This window comes from Sphaeramia orbicularis, chromosome 22, assembly GCF_902148855.1.
Source record: "Sphaeramia orbicularis chromosome 22, fSphaOr1.1, whole genome shotgun sequence".
Taxonomy (NCBI): Eukaryota; Metazoa; Chordata; class Actinopteri; order Kurtiformes; family Apogonidae; genus Sphaeramia; species Sphaeramia orbicularis.
Genome location: NC_043978.1, coordinates 50,600,018 through 50,619,372, shown reverse-complemented (window position 1 = coordinate 50,619,372; position 19,355 = coordinate 50,600,018). Strand labels below are relative to the sequence as shown.

The following is a 19,355-nucleotide window of genomic DNA, read 5'->3' as shown; positions in this document are numbered from 1 at the left end:
AACTCAACTCTGCCTTTTTTTTCTGTTCATATGTCAACTAAATAAAATAAAAACCTGAACCTTATTGAACGTTTGTGTAACCAGGTACCGTGAGGATCGAGATGTTCAGGAACATGCAGAACGCAGAGATCATCCGTAAGATGACTGAAGAGTTTGATGAGGTAACTGTCGGCTTTAAATGCTGGTGGATTTGACCAGGACTGTGTATTCTGGTTCTGATCATCAGTGTTAAACCCTCTTAATGATAGTAAAAGCTTCAATGCGCTGTATTTATTTTTAAAAAATGGCTTTAATTCACATTCATTGTAAGCAGATGTGGTAAAAGTCCACATATTATTTACTCAGGTGAAAGTACAGATAAAAGACGACTCTGGTAAAAGTGGAAGTACTGATTCAGTTTATTCACTGCAGTAAAAGTACACAAATACAAGCTCTGACATGTAATCCGAAAGTTTATGTGCAGACTTATCCTTACATTACAGTCCTATAACGTTATGACAATTACATAAGTCTAACATTAATTAAAATAATGAAGTTACTTTGCTAGTGTGCAAATCACCTAAACTCAAAACATGTTGATACTTTCTCATCTACTCTCCCTTTTACTGTCTTCTTTGTCATTTTTATCTTAAATTGTCTGTTTCATCTGATGGCAGCTTTTATTCTGTCATTTTTGTCATTCTGGGTTTTTTTTTCACCTTGTTGCATCATGTTAGTCTTGTTTTTTTATGTCTTTAATGTTCTCATCTTATATCATTCAGTTTTCCTTTATTACGTTTTTGTCTAACATCTTTTATATTGTCACATTGCTTTTGTTTGTCTTATACTATGCTACATCTTTTATGTCATCTTATCTTTATACATTTTCTATGCCATTTTCATCATTTTAGTCTTGTTACATTTGTCATCAACCTGTTATGACAATATAAGAAGAAAGTAGACATAGTTGTATTAAAACACAGGAAGTAAAAGTAAAAATTCAGCAGTAAAACAAAAAGTCAGATAAAGTACAGATACTTGAAAACTGACACAGTTATAATGTAGAACATAAATTATGAAAACTTTTCATATATAATGCATAAGTCAGTACAAAATTATACGTTCAAAGGGCCAATTGCTCTGACTTCACATCAGATTTCGTTCTTTTTTCAGACCAAAGCAAATTACTTTTCCAAACAGATAAAATTACTTCATTCTCAACAAATTCTTCTTAATGCTATCCTCTTTGACCTTTTGGGTGAAGTTTGGTCTCTTTGAACCTTCTCTGTTTTCGTCACCAGGACAGCGGGGATTACCCTCTCACCATGCCAGGGCCAATGTGGAAGAAATTTCGCTACAATTTCTGCGAGTTCATCTCCGTTTTGATCCGACAGTGTCAGTACAGCATCATCTATGACGAGTACATGATGGACACGGTGATTTCGCTCCTCACGGGACTTTCTGACTCCCAAGTCCGAGCGTTCAGACACACCTCCACATTAGCAGGTAGGATGACCAGCGCTGAACCACACCCCCATTTAATAGTCAGCAATGAGTAAGATTAAATCAGGGATGTCAAACATGCAGCCTGTGGGCCAAAACCGGCCTGTCAAAGGTTCTAATCCAGCCTGCAGGAGGAATTTGTAAAGTGCAAAAATTACATTGAAGATATTAACTTGACTTAGGGGTTGAAGTGGTTTTACTTCAGGGGCCACATACAGACCAATGTAAACTAATAGCATAATAACCTATAACTTCTCCAAATTTTCTTCTTGGTTTAAGCCATGAAGACCCAAACATCCACCATCGAACAAAACCATCTACTGATCTAAACTGTCTAATACCTGTTGATCCACTAATCCTATCAATACATGTAAACAATTGGTGTAAAATGCAGTTTGTCATCTTTTCATGGTCATCAGATATGACCCATTTGGATGTTCAGAGGCTCTGTAGTTACCATGGAAACACTGTCATCTTCTACAACATTGAGTCACCAGTAAAACCCATGTAGTTGGATCAATGACAGTGGATGGATACACTGGGTTTATGTTCAGTTATTGAGATATTTTACTGAAAAAGTTGATTTTTCCTTCCGTTTTCTCAGTTTCTGACATAATATCCATCAACTTTAAACTGAGTTTTTATGAACATCTACATGATCAGCAAATTAAATATAGGAAAATACATGATTTTCACTAAGAAAATGTAAAATACAGAGGATAATATTACAATAAATGGAGATAAATCCCTTAACCTCCTAAGACCCAGGACATGTCAGCAAAGTACAAGCTTTTTTTGTTTTTTTATTAAATAAGTACCTATATTGGAAACATCACGATACAACAGTTTTTTCAGAAGCAGTTTTTAAATTTTTATGGAATGTCCTTTGTGGTGGACAGTTTTCTTTTTTTTTTGTATAAAGTTGTGAAACTCTTGTCCACAAATGTGAACAGTGAGTCTTAGGAGGTTAAGAAAGGTCACATGGAGAGAAATATTCATTGGGGAACTGCCATAAAAGTAGCTCTGGGTCTTTATGGGTTAATGTGAAAAAAATATTACACTGTGTCTATAATTAATGGCAACTCCAAATTTTCTCTTTCAGTGCAAAAAAATAACATTAAACAAGGCTTACGCTGTCATGGGCCGAGGTAAATCCCAAAATCCCCCCAATCCTCTGCTATATATAAATCTATCCATGGTAATTGTTTGACAATTAATATGAACTCAGTTTGAGCTAGATCAACCTGATAGTGGCAGAATAATGGTCAGAGAACCAATTTCGGCATAAAACTCCACCTAGTGAATGAAAATGACCCTATATGAACTCTAGATGGAAGCCAGAAATGGACATTTGTAAGACGATCAATGTGAACCAAATTTGATCTCAATCGGCCTGTTACTGCTTGATTTATGTCCAAAGAACTGATTTTCAGTTAAAGCGCCCCCATTTGGATGACTTATAATACTCATAGACAAGCTAAAATCTGTAGGGTTCTTCCACTAGGGGTCCAGTATGTTGGTTATTTGAATAGGCACTAAAAAAAAAAAGTAAAAATGTGAAAAAGACATGTCTGAAAATGACTTATAATACTTGTAATAATTATGGAAATATTTACATTAACAAACTGTCCTTTAACGATAAAATGTGAATAACCTGAACAAATGTGAACCTGAAATGTCGAAAGAAAATTAAGTGCAATTTTAACAATATAATGCCTGTTATTAAGTGATTTGTGCCTTTATAGATCAGATCCATAATGATGTGCATTATAAATAAGTTGAGGTATAATATTATTAAAATTGCAGTATTTTTCCTGAGAAATTTCAGTTTTTTTCCTCTTTGGATATTTTGTAAATGTAAATATTTTCATAATTTGTTTTTTTGCACTAAAACAAAGAGAAAATTTTGAAATTGTCATTATTAGTAGGCTATTATTATTATTATTATTATTATTATTATTATTATTATTATTATTTTACTGGTGCGGCCCACTAGGGATCATATTGGGCTGAATGTAACCCCTGAAAGAAAATGAGTTTGACACCCCTGGAGTAATTTGTGATCCAGCAGTGGTCTGATCATAGTAGTAACATAAACTAACAATGCAGCTAATTTGTTCTAGATATGTACACAACTTTTTATAAGTGATAATAGAAGACTTTTTTCTGTGTGGGAGAGTATGAATCATCTTATACATATGTCTGTCATCTCATAGCGATGAAGCTCATGACGGCGCTGGTGAATGTAGCGCTGAACCTGAGCATTCACCAGGACAACACTCAGAGACAGTATGAGGCAGAGAGGAACAAGATCGCCGGCAAACGGGCCAACGAGAAGCTGGAACTGCTGCTACAGAAGAGGAAGGAGGTCAGCTGATGGTTTAGTGACTTTTCACTTGGAATTGGTTCATGGAAAAAGTGCTTGTGGGCTGCAGAATCTGAACAAGATATCCATTTGTTGTCTTCCTTATTTAAAGCCTAATATTTATCATGAGATAACTGATAGATGGTTCTTGTTTTAGACTATTTAATGTAGTTGAATTATCATGGTGAACGCCAAGATGGGTTTTCCGTATTCTAATGCAAAGGCTGACTGTAAATCTATATTTTTGCTCCTGATTTCTTTGCATCCCTTAACTTTGTAAAAAAAAAAACAAAAAAAAAAACACAAAACATGAGAGCAAGCCTGTAAGATTTAGATCACAGGTGTCAAACTCCAGTCCTCGAGGGCCAGTATCCTGCATGTTTTAGATATTTCCCTCTTCCAGCCACACCTGGTTCTATTAATGATCAACTCATCATCATGCTCTCTCCGATGTAATGGCTTCCAGGTGTGATGGAAGAGGGAAACATCTAAAACATGCAGGATACCGGCCCTCGAGGATCTGAGTTTGACACCCCTGGTTTAGATGAAGATGCTGAAGAAAAGTAGATCTCAGACTTTTCCATAGTTTTGTGGAGGCTTTAGGTGCGTGGATAGCTTTCTGGTGTTGTTATTTGGCCAGCAACACTGCATTTCTGCATAATTTTTTTTTCTTCACATTTTTTATTGCATTTCCTTCAAACTAATAAACCAATGCAATATATAAAATAGGAATAGTACACTAAAAAAAAAAAAATAAACAAATGAACAGATGAACAAAATAACACATAGGGCATTTCAAATGTCACAAATTAAAACACAAAAGTACTGATGAAAATAATCATACTTATATAGATAACCATAAATGACTAAAATAAAGAGAATTTTAAAATGAATAATATATTGAAATATGTATTAAGATAAATAAAACCCATTAATAAAAGGTACAGAGAGTGTGTTACAAAGGTGATAAGATACATCTTAGTGACATTAATGATCACCTTAGTCATGAAAGGAATAGTCCAAGCTTGCTCCATGAAACTATCTGGTTGGTTGTTAGTCGTCCAAAGACTGGATAGAATTAAAGGAGAGAAAAGGACCCCAGGTTTTGTTAAAGAGATCAGACTGTTTTCTTTTACTGTATTTAATTTTCTCTTTGTAAAAAAAATACATTAGGTCTTTCAACCAAGAGTTTGAGGGAGGAGGTTTTTAAGTCTTTCCAATGGAGTAATTTCTGCATAATTTTATACATAATTTTGCATCCATTAGTATCATTATTGTACTGTTCTGCTTTAGGATGTTTGTAAAATGTCCGTTTTATCTATGGTGTTCTCTCTAAATTTGTATTTCTCTATGCAGCTGCAAGAAAACCAAGATGAAATTGAGAACATGATGAACTCCATATTCAAGGGTATATTTGTGCATCGCTACAGGTACAGTAAACAGTTTACTCATTTTTAAAATACTGAATACGGATACGGTCTGTAATTAATAAGGGTGTGGTGATGTCGTCTAGGGATGCGATTGCAGAGATCAGAGCGATCTGCATCGAGGAGATCGGAGTCTGGATGAAGATGTACAGTGATGCTTTCCTTAATGACAGTTACCTGAAATATGTGGGTTGGACGCTACATGACAGGGTGAGTTTGAAAATCCTGTCCCTTCTGATATTGCCTCGTATTTGTTTTGCATTTTGTGACATATTTATTTATACTGACAGTCAATAGAAACTTTGAGGTAGAAATGTTTGCATATTTCTACTTGTGGGGGGGGGTTGTAATTATTCATTGTGGATTTATTGATGACTTGGTGCTTGGGTAGTGTAGATAATGATGAGTTGTCATTTTGTCACGGTTCATTGCACATGGGTTGGTCTCTTTGCAAAAGTGGACCAAATACACATTGAGCAATACTCAGTGGGTATCTGCACAATTTGAGGATTGGTTTTGAAGGCCTATATAAAGACCCAAAAAAGGCCACCATTGTTAGTCCAGTGAACAGCATCATGCCACGTCTATCACATGAACGTCTCTGGGCACTGGGTATGGTGGAGGCCGATTTGAGCTACAGTGACATAGCCAGGCGTATGTATGGGCTGTTCCCAACCTACAATCAGAAACCTGGTTGAACACCACAATACCACAGACTCTGTTGACCATAGACCGCATCGAAGCAAACGGAGGCCATACCTGGTATTGACTGTTGTGACTTTGTGTTTGGCAGGTGCTATTTTCTTTTGTTACGTTTTTTGTTTTGAAATTATTCTTGAAACTTTAGATTTTTGTTTCTGTATGCCAACATCCTAAACAAATGATTCAAAATATTTCAAAATAAAAATTATGTCGAAAAATATGGTCTCAAAGTTTTCATTGACTGAGTGTACTTATCTTGGTCTGGTATCGTAATTGTTTTGCATCATTTCGTCAGGTATACATTTGTCTATGTTTTGTTTGCTTTGTACTTCCTGGATATGTAGTCTTTCACTTTATTTTGTATTCATTTTTAATTTCTTTGGATGCATTTTGTTTGGTTTGTCTGACTTTATATACTATGACTTTATAGTTAGTTGTATATAGCTAACCATTAAGGCTATTATTATTTAGAAGGGGGCAGAAAATATAAGATTTTCTTCATCCTGCTCCTTTTCAAGCATGGGTGTGTAACTGTTTGTTCACCAAACGATTATTGAATATCTGCTGATGAAATAAATGACAAAAAATGTCCATGATTTTTTTTTTTGTCTGCACCTGCTTCATCTTCACCAGCTAGATTGAACTGAGAGGATCTGATCATATTTATACATCAAGACTGCTTTTATTTACAATGCGTGCTAAGCTGTCTTGTCCTTTTCCAGCAAGGAGAGGTGCGCCTGAAGTGCCTGAAGGCTCTGCAGAACCTTTACACAAACCGAGAACTGTTCCCCAAGCTTGAGCTTTTCACAAACCGCTTCAAGGTAACACCAGCAGGGATGAAAGTCACAATCAAAGCTACTTTTAACACATCTGGACTTTGCCTATTTGATAGTATGTTGTCTTGTTTCAACAGGACCGTATAGTATCGATGACACTGGATAAAGAGTATGATGTTGCTGTGGAGGCGATCCGACTGGTCACACTTATCTTGCAGTGAGTAACTTTGGTTGTTCTCTTTAGTTTTCATACACACTAAATACTGTATTAAGAAGTTATAAATCAGCCCTGTTTTTGTTTTGGAAGCCAAGAATTTACCTGAGCTTATTTAGCTTGATCTTGCCATTTTACCACATCATTACTAGGGGTGTGTATCGGCAAGAATCTGGCGATACGATACAAATCACAATACTAGGATCACGATACGATATATCAAGGTATATCATGATACTGTTAAAAAGGCAATTTTTTGTTTGTTTCTTTTTTTTTTAAATGATTATTTCCTTGGAGAATTGAATTACACTCAAAATATGTCCAAATACTAAACACATTTTTATTTGATCAGAACAGGATCTAATGCTATATCACAAAATTTTCCTGTGTTAAAACTTAAATTATGTTTTACAGACATTACAGTGTAAGATCCTGTTCAAATGTTCATGTTCTATTTGTTCATAACTAGCATAACATTATTTTTGTGCAACCCCAACAAAGTACCAAACATCTGCCTCTCAGACAGTAAAAAAGTGCTTTTAGGATGCTTCAAATTACCATTATTTAATAAAACTGTGTTAAATAATAATAAATAAACTATAAACAATAAAAAAACAAAAAATTAACCTCCATCATATCTGCATTTGAATAAATACCTAAAAATATCGATATAGTACTTTTTAATATCGATACAGTTTTGTGAAATGAAATATCACGATATATTGCAGAACCGATATTTTCTAACACCCCTAATCATTACTCTTAAGATCAGGGGTGTCCAATCCTTGTCCCCGATGGCCGGTATCCTGCATGTTTTAGATGTATCCCTCTTCCAACACACCTGATTCAAATGATAAGCCTATGATCAAGCTCTGCAGAAGACAGATAACGGCCGTCAGGTGTGCTGGAAGAGGGAAATATCGAAAACATGCAGGATACCGGCCCTCAAGGACCAGGATTGGATTAGTCTAAAGTAAGGGTAACCAAGGGTGCCCAAATCCAGTCCTTGAGGGCCGGTATCCTGCGTGTTTTAGATATTTCCCCCTTCCTGCACACCTGGATCAATTAATGATCAGCTCATCATCGAGCTCTGCTGAAGGCTGATAACAATGTAACGGCTTCCAGGTGTGGTGGAAGAAGGAAATATCTAAAATATGCAGGATACCAGCCCTCGAGGATCAGATTTGGACACCCATGCTTTAGACCAAGGGTGTCAAGCTTATTTTAGTTCAGGGGCCACATACAGCTAAATGTGATGGGGGAACAAGTGAAATAATAACCTATAAATAATAATCTTTTTGTTTAAGTATGAAAGTTACATTATATTATGAAAACATGAAAAACCTGGACAACCAACCTGAATTGTTTTTTTTTTTTTTTTTAAGTGCATTTTCAACACTGTTGTGTCTCAGTTTAACACAGTTTACAGATCACAGTGGATCTAGAAATGCAGAAAGCATTTATTAACAGGCATTATATTGTTAAGATTGCACATATTAAGACATTTCATTTTATTCAGATTTGTTCAGGTTATTCACACTTTATTGTGACAGAATAGTTCGGAATTATTTCATATTGTAATTTTACTTCTTTCATATTAAACCAAGTAGAACATTTGGAGTTGTCATTATTTATAGGGTACTATGTGATATTTTACTTGTGATCACATTGAGCTGTTTGTTGCCCCGCAACACCCTTGACTTAAGATTTTCAGTGCAATTTTTGCGCTTTGGAAATTCATCCATCATGTAGTTTGATATAAATAAACTCGCACTAAATTTGGGTAAAAGAAAAACAATCATTTTTGGGAATTGCAGAAATGATAGAACAATACAGATTCAATTAGATGGGGTAAACATCGATAGAGAATTGAAGAAATCAAATTCTTAGGGGTGACAATAGATGAGATCAGCTGGAAGCCACATATAAGATACATACGATCCAAATGATCAAGAAGCATAGCAGTATTAAATAAAGTAAAACAGGTTCTGGATCACAAATCACTCCGCATTCTCTACTGTTCCATAGTTCTACCATATATAAGTTACTGTGCAGAGGTTTGGGGCAATAACTACATCAGTACAATCCATCCACTAATCATTCTACAAAAGAAAGCAGTAAGGATCATTCACAAGGCAGGTTCCACAGATCACACAAATGCATTATTTTTACAGTCAAAGTTACTAAAACTCAAAGACATAGAACTACAAACACAAATCCTGTTCAAAGCTAAAAATAATCGACTACTAGGAAACATACAGAAATTATTCACTGAAAGGGAAGGGAGTTATAATTTAAGGGGTAGATTTAATTTCAAAATTCAGAGGGTGCGCACTACTAGGAAAAGTTTGAGCATATCTGTGTGTGTGGTGTTAAAGTCTGGGATAGACTGAGGGAGGAGCACAAGGAATGTTCAAACAGAAGACAATTCAAAAACACTTATAAGAACATGTTTTTCACAAGATATAGGGATGAGGGTTTTTAATTGTCACCATATGTTCACTGTTGTTTATGTATATATTTCCTTCCTTGAGTTAGTTATTATTTATTTATTCGCCAGCACAACTAAGAAAGGCATTGGTAAAAGATTATATGTGTATTTGTATGTTGTGTATGTGTATAAACGTATGTATGTGTATATGAGTGTGTGTGCGTGTGAATAGATATATAGATATAGAGGAGTAATGTAAAAGGAAGAGGGACATATTATTAATAATATTGTAAGGAGAGGGGGTGGGATTAAATAAATTGCACTTCTTCCCACCCCTTTTCGGGCATGTAAATGGACCTATTGTGCTTTTCTTCTGTCTAAGATTCTTATGATTCTTGATATTTGTATTATTATGCATGTTTTGCTAGTGCAAATATGTTAAATTTCATTGCATGTTCAGAATAAATCACTAAAAAAAAAAAAAAAAAAAAAAAAAAAAATCACAATCCCGTGGGACTATTTGATGCGCCAGTTTTAGCCTACGGGCCTTTTGTTTGACACCCCTGCTTTAGATTCTCCGACACAAATCCTGAGTCTATTGTAGTTTGTAACTCATTTGAACACTGTGTTTACAGGGGAAGTGAAGATGCTTTGTCAAATGAGGACTGCGAGAATGTGTATCACCTGGTTTACTCTGCACACCGACCTGTAGCTGTTGCTGCAGGGGAGTTCCTGCACAGGAAGTGAGTCCATCTTATTACTCTGTTTTGTCTGTGTGATGTTATAAGTGCCTTTTTATTGCTATGAATGGCATTTGTTGAATGACTTTTTTTAAATTCTCTGCTTAGTAGTGTGTCTCTCTCTCCCTGTGTCGGTCAGGTTATTCAGTCGTCATGATCCACAGGCAGAAGAAGCTCTGGCAAAGCGCAGAGGGAGGAGCAGTCCCAACGGAAACCTCATCCGCATGTTGGTGCTCTTTTTCTTGGAGAGTGAGGTAGGCTGTTTTCACTATGTAAACAATACATTGTGCTCATGTAATTGGATTTTCTCCATAACATTTTACCCTGCCACACATGAAGGTGTTACGACTAAATCCACCAGATCGAATATGGTATTTTATCATATCAACTTGTGTATGTTTTTCGCAGCTCTATGTCCAAACTTGAAAAAAGGCTCGTTCAGCTCTGAAGGACACACGGGGACAAGTCAAGTCATTTTTAGTTCTTGTTTGATGGTTTGTTTTTTCAGGTATATTTTAGTTCATTCAGTTAAACAGGTTAGATAAGATGAATGGGGTGAACAGTTTAAACAGGATGAATAGGCTGATAACCTTAAAGTTAAACAAAAACACAACATATGCGTTATTTTAAGCAATTAAGTATTTAAGCGTATTCTTTTTCAGCATGCATTTCTTTAAGCAAAAATTAAGTAACTCAGTCCAGCAATCAGTCAAATTCAAAATCAGCAAATGCCGTTCAACATTTAAGCGCTTTTCAAAACACAAACAAAGTTTATGAAACATACAAATAAAGTTAAGTAATAAACATGGCCCTACACAGTTTGATACACACAATTTTAACTTATAATAATAATAATTGTCATCCTTTTTACAGTCATTCCCTTTAAATATTAGTCCTTACCAGTTGTGTGTTCAGGGACAGATCCAGAAGCTCAGGCGTGTCTTTCTTTGACTCTGTTGTGCTTTGAGCAGCTTGGCAGCCAACTACAAACTTTTCCTCCCACACTTTCTCAGCAGGTGTACAGGTTTAATAATCACCTTGCAGGAAGTGCAGGGTGAGTGTTTGGACTCACCAATGCATGCATGTCTGCCCCCTGTAGGTTTGGAGGGCAGGGTGGTTCCCATGGGCGGCCGTGGGCAAGACAGTTCACCTACCTTGCCTCCAGTGCCACTCACACTGGTGTATGAATGAGTATGAATGTTTGGTGGTGGTCGGATGAGCCATTGGTGCGGGTTGGCAGCCACGCTTCCGTCCGTCTGCCCCAGGGCAGCTGTGGATACAGATGTAGTTTACCAGCACCAGAGTGAGAATGTGTGAGTGAATGAATAATGGATCCACTGTAACCACTTTGAGTATACATTCATAGAAAAGTGCTATAAAAATCTAATCCATAATTATCATTATTATGTTTGTTGCTGTTTGAATGTATTTTAGTGCTCTCAGTCTTGACGCATCAACATACATTACCCTAAAGACTTGATGTGATATGACATGAGCAGGTTTTATATGATTTTCTTTATTTTTTTCATTCAGAGCTAAAATGCACTCTCTTTCTCAGGTCAACATTTTGTCTGAGACACAACATCAAAAACCTTAGTCTGAACTATGAGTACTTAAAAAATACATTTCCCAAAAAGTGCTTTACTTTCCCAATGTGTCATGCTACTCTTGTCCTTTTTGTCCTTTAACACAAGTTATATCTGATCCAAATCTGTTAAATCCAACAGTGATGAGGTAGGCTACTGTAATATCTCATCATTGTTGTACTCTTTGACCACCTTTAGCTAGGTTCCTTTTGCAAGGTTGTAAATATGGTGTGTTTTTATTTACTAGTCTCTCTATTAGGTTACAAGAAAATACCTAAAATGTGCAACATGCATCAAATGTGTGCACAATGCACAAAAATCAGCTGAAATTACTTCTATAGGCAAAAGTATTTATTGTCAGCTCTGTCCACACAACAAAAAATTGCCCAAACAATAAACAAGATACATAAACAAAGCATGTGTTGAATGAAACCTAGTGTTAACCAGCTGAAGATTTGTGCAGTGAACCTCATTTTGCCCAGTTCAAATTGACTCACATTATGGACATTATAAATCTTTTTTCTAAGCATTCATTAATCCAATCCAACTTTATTTATAAAGCACTTTAAAACAACCACAGTGGAACAAAGTGCTGTACAGATGAACAAAAGTACAGTACAAATTAATAAAAGCATTAAAAACTTTAAAATCAAATCAAATAAAACAAGTTTAAATATAAAAACAGAAATAAAATGTCAACATTGCACGAGTGTTAAAAGGCCAAGGAGAACAGGTGGGTTTTAAGAAGAGATTTAAAAACAGGTAAGGAGGAGGCCTGTCTGATCTACAGAGGCAGGTTGGTCCACAGTCTGGGACCAGCAGCAGCAAAGGCCTGATCTCCTCTTAGCTTGCACGTTGTTCTGGGCACCATCAAAAGCAGCTGTTCAGCTGATCTGAGAGAGCGAGTGGGAGTGTATAACTATTATACTAATTAAATGTATTTCCTCTATATTTGGGCTGTATTTTGGTTGAGACAGAAGTGCATGTGTCATAATAACTCGGTGTACTGTCTGTGTATCTGCAGCTCCATGAACATGCAGCCTACCTGGTGGACTCACTGTGGGAAAGCTCTCAGGAGCTGCTGAAAGACTGGGAGTGTATGACTGAACTGCTGCTAGAGGAGCCTGTGCAGGGAGAGGAGGGTAAGACACTGACACAAATACTGCCCTAGTTAGGATTTTAAAAATACTCTGTGTCAGAAACACAGCACCAGATAGAAAAGATGGTGGAAAACCTTGTTTTTCTCTTCAACTCTTACTTTTTTGATCTTTGCAGATAATCTGATCCACTCTTTGTTTTGTCCATATTTCTTCCTTCCTCTGTCTTTTTCTCATGTCTGTCTCTCGCTGTCTGACCTGTCCTCTGCAGTGTTATCAGACAGACAGGAGAGTGCGCTGATAGAGCTGACAGTTTGCACCATCCGTCAGGCAGCAGAGGCACACCCACCTGTCGGCAGAGGCACCGGCAAAAGGGTACGTCACACTGAACACCATACCGTTTGAGTAGACAGCAGCACTCACTGCAAAAATAAGGCAGATGAGGACAGTTTCTCTACAGAATCATACAGTGTTAAACAGCTCAGGTTTCAGGTTTATGTTTATTCAATCATCATCAATAATACAGAAAATACAAACAATGAGGCGAATTTCAAGTCAACGTCTGTGAATTATGTTGAGACTGAATAGGCTTAGTCAGAAGCTAAATGCTTATATACGCCTACATTCAAATCAAAATCAGTTTTAGGCTACCAGTCAAAACAGCAGAAATCATTCCTGCTTGTATCCTTTAAAAATATCTTTCCAAACCAATATTTTGAAAACATTAATGAATTGCACATCTTTAAATTTATATTTATGTCATTCCATAATTTAACTCCAATAACAGCAATACATCTTCTTTTTTACGTGTAAATTTCTAGGGGTCCTTAGGAAGTGCAAAATCCAGAATTTTATGTCTTAAAATGCCATGAATATGATTTGAACATGTCTCACAAACTGATTGGGTTATGCAGTTTATTCCCACTGTAATAAAAGTACAAAACAAACCAACATGAGGCTGATGAGCATTAATGCAAACTGTGCACCTCAGGTTGAAGCTCCTCCCTCAGCAACGCTGTTTATGTGTTGGCTGATGGGTTCATTCATGTTCTTGTTACTCTGGGTTAAGAACCATGCGTTAACTTAATGCACCTTTAACTTGTCGTATAAAAACATTAGAACAGGGCTGGAAAATGACTAAAGAATAAGACTTCAATTTATCCACCTATTGGCATGTAATGCAATATATAATTTCCCGTCAGTTTGAAAAGAATGATGATAATAGTTGAAACTGGAGGAAAGAGGATTCACTGGATAAACTGTAGAGTTTTTATCATTTTTTGATCAACCATTGTTATCCTCTCAAAGAAAAAAAAAAAATGGAGACTGAGAAAAGAATATTAATTTTCCCATTTTAAACATTTATGGTGTTTGTGGATAGATTACTGAATCTGCAAGGTGAATACATGAATGCAATGTATTCTGTTCTAACTGTTTAATAGAGTGTTTAATATGTATATTTGGTATATATGTATTTAGCTCCATATATATGTGTGTATATTTAGTGTACATATATATATATTTTTTTGTAGTATTGATAATTTTTTTTACCTGCTACTCTAATTATACTATACAATTATACATGGAGCAACGGTCACACACAATAATATCCCCTGGGATTAATAAAGGATTCTGATTCTGATTTGTCTACATCCAGTTTGCTGTTCACGTTGATGGAACAGTTTACGAGGTGCACTGAATATACTCACCGTACATAAAATGCAGGGTCACATCTTTTCTTGTTTGGGGGAGGCAGTTAGATCTGTCCACATAGAGGGAAAATGTTTTAGCTTATTGTTGCAACAACATAAGTTTTATTGTAAATTGTGTTTTGATTGTTTGACTGCCCAGCCCTGCTTTAGAGTCACATGTTTGTTTCTGTTTGTCCAGGTGCTGACAGCAAAGGAGAGGAAGACCCAGATAGATGATAAGACCAAACTGACCGAGCACTTCATCATGGCTCTGCCGATGCTGCTGTCGAAGGTAAACCCTTATCTGACCCCCAGCCTGCAGCCCGCTACTGATTAAGGCGGGGTGATTGATCTGTTTGCTGAAAGAATTGACAGAAGTATTACTAGTGTAGCTGTGACAAGTGTTAATGATTATAAGTCACTCTAGACAAGTGTGAAGGATTAAGACTTAAAGTGCCATTGATCACGTCAGTAACTGAGAAATGGAGGTAAAGGGTTAGTGCGGCCCCTCCCTGTTCTCTTTCTTCTAACTGCTCTCTATCTCCGTGGCTACAGTATCAGGCGGATTCGGAGAAAGTGGCCAATCTGTTGCAGATCCCTCAGTTCTTCGACCTGGATGTGTACAGCGCCGGGCGCATGGAGAAGCACCTTGACGCCTTACTGAAGCAGATCCGTCTGGTGGTGGAGAAGCACATTGAGACGGACGTTCTGGAGGCCTGCAGTAAGACCTACAGCATCCTCTGCTCGGAGGAGTACACCATCATGAACCGTGTGGACATCGCACGCTCGCAGCTCATCGATGAGATGACCGACCGCTTTGCACACTCAGTGGAGGAGCTGCTGCAGGAGGTGTGTGTTGGACTGAACTCACTGAACTGTCATTTAGATCTGGCAAAAAACTTGATAGAGTAGATATTGGGCCTCAGAGAAAGTCTGATGTCATTGAAGGACAAAAAACACATGAAAAATGAGAAAAAAATATTGCTTTCCATTTCCATTTCATATCTTTTAACCGACTTTTGTCCTCATTGTCACTGTCAATCTTTCATTCACTTTCAAGTGATTAAACTGTTTATTTGACGCTTGTAGGAGCTGAAGTTGAACTAAACAAATTTTCGAAAAAAAATCACACCCATAAAGAACATTTATTTTTTCTTTTTTTATCCTTCCTTTATCCGTTATCTATCTAGGAACATTTTATTGAAATATAAAATCTCCCCTCCAGGAAGAATGGCAAGGTAAAATGACAGCCACAGAAACAACAGTTTCACATATAGACATGCCCTCCAGAAACACACAATTATGTGATCACATAATTCAATCCATAATCAAAGAAATAATTGCATATTATGCAGGGGTCTGCATTTTTTCCCAAAAAGGGTGCATATTCACTGCAATAATAGCATATTTGTGTGTAAAATATGTGAAATATGCTGGGCTCGCATGATTTTATGATCCCGACATTTTTCCGCATAAAGTTTAAAAAATATTGCATTATAACTTGACACGGGTAGTGATGTAATATACTACTCACAACATCATCGGCTTGCACATCCACAGAAGGTAAACTAACCGCAAGAATCAGAAAAAATCCTGCAAGATGATGAAAAATGCAGCTCATTTACCGACAAAAATATCTGCAAAAGACAGCAAACCAGTACCCGATGTCTGACAGGAAAGCAGGTTTATAGTATTTTACACCCCATGCAACTGTATGTTGGAACATTAGAGAAAATCGACACTGGAGCCACTTTTCCACCGCAAAACATTTGAAAATGGTTTTTGCTGCAGTGATAATAATGTTCTCTGAAGATAAAGTCTCTTATAGCCTTGAAACAGACAGCATGGTCTACCTCACTTTTGTGAAACAGGAAGTAATTATTTAATTTTTGACACTTGTGACTCAGGAATGTTAAAGCCATGTTTGAGCCATGCTTAGAAAATAAAGAACTCAAACAGAACCAGCCCTTTCTGTGATGTAGTGTATGCTTACTTCTGTATGTTTACTTATCATAGGATGTAATTAGGCATTTTTCATTTTGTAGTAGTCTAGTTAGAACCATTTTTTTCATTGAAATGTACAGGGTGGGGAAGCAAAATTTACAATATTTTGAGGCAGGGATTGAAAGACAGTGTATGACCAATTAGTTTATTGAAAGTCATGAGAATTTATTTGCCACAAGAAAATGTACATAATAGAAAATGTTTTTATTCTATGTGTCCTCCTTCTTTCTTAATAACTGCCTTCACACGCTTCCTGAAACTTGCGCAAGTGTTCCTCAAATATTCGGGTGACAACTTCTCCCATTCTTCTTTAATAGTATCTTCCAGACTTTCTCCTAATAGTTTTGCTCATAGTCATTCTCTTCTTTCCATTATAAACAGTCTTCATGGACACTCCAACTATTTTTGAAATCTCCTTTGGTGTGACGAGTGCATTCAGCAAATCACACACTCTTTGACGTTTGCTTTCCTGATTACTCATATGGGCAAAAGTTTCTGAAAAGGTATGGATAATAGTGTTAGGTATGATTATGACATCAATATATGTTTGGTTTCAAAACAATTGACGTAGTGCCTGCTGAGAAAAAACAACCAAATGTTCATTGTAAATTTTGCTTCCCCACCCTGTATGTTTGTCCAGCATGTTTTGTAAATTCCCGTAATTTCATCACATTAAATCACATAAAAACCCTGCATATTCTGTCACATAATCAAAGATTTTTGCCTGCATTTTTCTGGAGGGACTGTATAGAGCACACATAATGTATAAGAATCAGCAAAAATGTATGTATGATTCATTCACAGAGGTTATGGGAATCAGTATCATGTTTCTTTCATTAATTCAATTTTATTTGAAGAGCTCTATATCACAACAAGGTTGCCTCACAGGGCTTTACAGAATTAGTTGGATATAAAAACAAACGACAGTCAAATAAACAGTAAATGAAGGAAATGTATTAATGTCCTGGGCATCCCCCGTCCTTAGACCCTCCTTCTCAGCAAGGAAAAACTCCAAAAACCCAGTGGGAAAAGAGAAACTTCGGGGAAAACCACAGTGGAGGAGAGATCCACTCCCATGGATGGACAGGCATTCCAGACTGTAAAATACTTAAGTTCTTTAAAGAAGTGAATGCTTATAGAGAAATGATATTTTGTGACTCATTCTGTGCCTGTGGTTCATAAATAGACCTTTATTGATCTCTGTGTTCATCCTGGAAATGTTCAGAAGAATCTCAGCAGTCGATCTGCTTTTGTTGCTGGTGTGAAAGGGTAGGAGTTTGGAAATGTAAGTAGGTAGATAAACAATGCCTTGGCAGTAAAAAGCAACTGACTTAGAGAGGAACATCCTCCAGTTTCATATGAAATTCTGCTGTGAGAGCGTTAACCTAGGCAGAATGAACGAAAAATCAAAAACTAACAAGACAAAAATGTCTAGTGAGTCATGAGAGATAGGAAGAAATCTGCAGGAATAAACAGGCTGGATCTCAGTGTTGGGTTTAGTTTTGTGTATAAATAAACTGACAAGTGTTTGTTGTGTTTCAGGCAGAAGAGGCTGATGATGACGACATCTACAACGTTTTATCTACTCTTAAAAGACTCACAGCCTTTCACAAGTAAGACCCTCTGCTCATGTCTGCACTTCAGTCAGGTCTTTAAAATTTCACCATCACGCCAAAGATGTGAGAATCAAAACTACTCTGAAGTTCAGATCAGAGCTATTGAAATTTTAATTAGTTTATCTTTCATTGAGTCTTTCATTTTACTTTGAGATTTTTTAAGAGCATCCTGAGTTTTGGAATTATTTTTACTTCGAGGACTTGTTGGTCAACAACTCCTCACAGTAAAGTAGTTTTACTTTTTCAGATATCATGAGGAAAGCTTTGATTTAGAGAAGCTGAAAAGGTGGGATGGAAGACTGCATGACATCAAATACAGTTGATAAAACCATTCCTGTTCCCCAGTCAAAGAGGGTTAAAGAGTGAATACAGAGAGAAAAAGAAACTCTAGTTCTGTTTCATTTTGTTTGTGTTGTGTTTATCGTAGCTTTCATTTAAGTTGTCCTTATTTTATTTCAGTTAACATTATTATTCACTGCTTTATATCTGAGTTTTTCATAACTTTAATAACCTTTCAGTCTGCTGCATAAAAGGCTGAATAAAAGCACAAGTTAAACGGTAGTCCTGATAAATTCGATTCCTCTTATTTTTCCCTTCTTTTTTCATCCTCAGTGCCCACGACCTGACGCGATGGGATTTGTTTGGTAACTGCTACCGCCTGCTGAAAGCGGGCATTGAGCAGGGCTCCATGCCGGAGCAGATAGCGGTCCAGGCCCTGCAGTGCTCCCACTACTCCATCCTCTGGCAGCTGGTGAAGATCACAGAGGGGGCTCCCACCAAGGTGCATGACTGAACTAAACAGATCCCACACACTCATCAGATCCCAGGGTCATCATCCTCAGCCCTCAGGCTCAGAGTTAAGACCACCCCCGAGGGCTGAGGCTTATCTGCTTAGGTGTAGAAACCCATCCCATCCATTCATGTCCCATTTAACCCCACACACAGACACCAAATATCCAAGTCTGTGATTCTGCACTGGACTGATCCTCCATCCTTTGAGACACTGTAAACCCTAAACCAATGAAACCTTTTCCACAGTATAACAGGGCTGTTAAAGAATGGTGTGTGTGCATAAAGTATTTGTTATGACTTCAAAAAAAGACAGTATTGACCAACACGACTGGCAGACCAAGTACATATTACACTGGGTTACAAAAAAATGTTTTTTGCAAGTTGTCTAGGTTTTTTCAACTGAATTAGGACCATTTTGCACCGCTAAATCCA

At 36.8% G+C, this 19,355-nt stretch overlaps 1 protein-coding gene across 4 annotated transcripts in view; it reads left to right on the top strand.

Moving 5' to 3' along the window:
* Positions 1-19,355, top strand: part of stag1a (STAG1 cohesin complex component a) — a 159,294-nt gene that overhangs the window by 117,628 nt on the left and 22,311 nt on the right. For all 4 annotated transcript variants that reach the window (XM_030126651.1, XM_030126648.1, XM_030126650.1 and 1 more), the window contains 15 exons: positions 85-161; positions 1,281-1,485; positions 3,699-3,850; positions 5,204-5,277; positions 5,361-5,484; positions 6,699-6,797; positions 6,890-6,969; positions 10,033-10,140; positions 10,277-10,391; positions 12,748-12,865; positions 13,092-13,195; positions 14,711-14,803; positions 15,067-15,360; positions 18,058-18,128; positions 18,744-18,912. In XM_030126651.1, the coding sequence (XP_029982511.1) occupies positions 85-161; positions 1,281-1,485; positions 3,699-3,850; positions 5,204-5,277; positions 5,361-5,484; positions 6,699-6,797; positions 6,890-6,969; positions 10,033-10,140; positions 10,277-10,391; positions 12,748-12,865; positions 13,092-13,195; positions 14,711-14,803; positions 15,067-15,360; positions 18,058-18,128; positions 18,744-18,912 (1,883 nt within the window). The remainder of the gene's footprint in view (positions 1-84; positions 162-1,280; positions 1,486-3,698; positions 3,851-5,203; positions 5,278-5,360; positions 5,485-6,698; positions 6,798-6,889; positions 6,970-10,032; positions 10,141-10,276; positions 10,392-12,747; positions 12,866-13,091; positions 13,196-14,710; positions 14,804-15,066; positions 15,361-18,057; positions 18,129-18,743; positions 18,913-19,355) is intronic.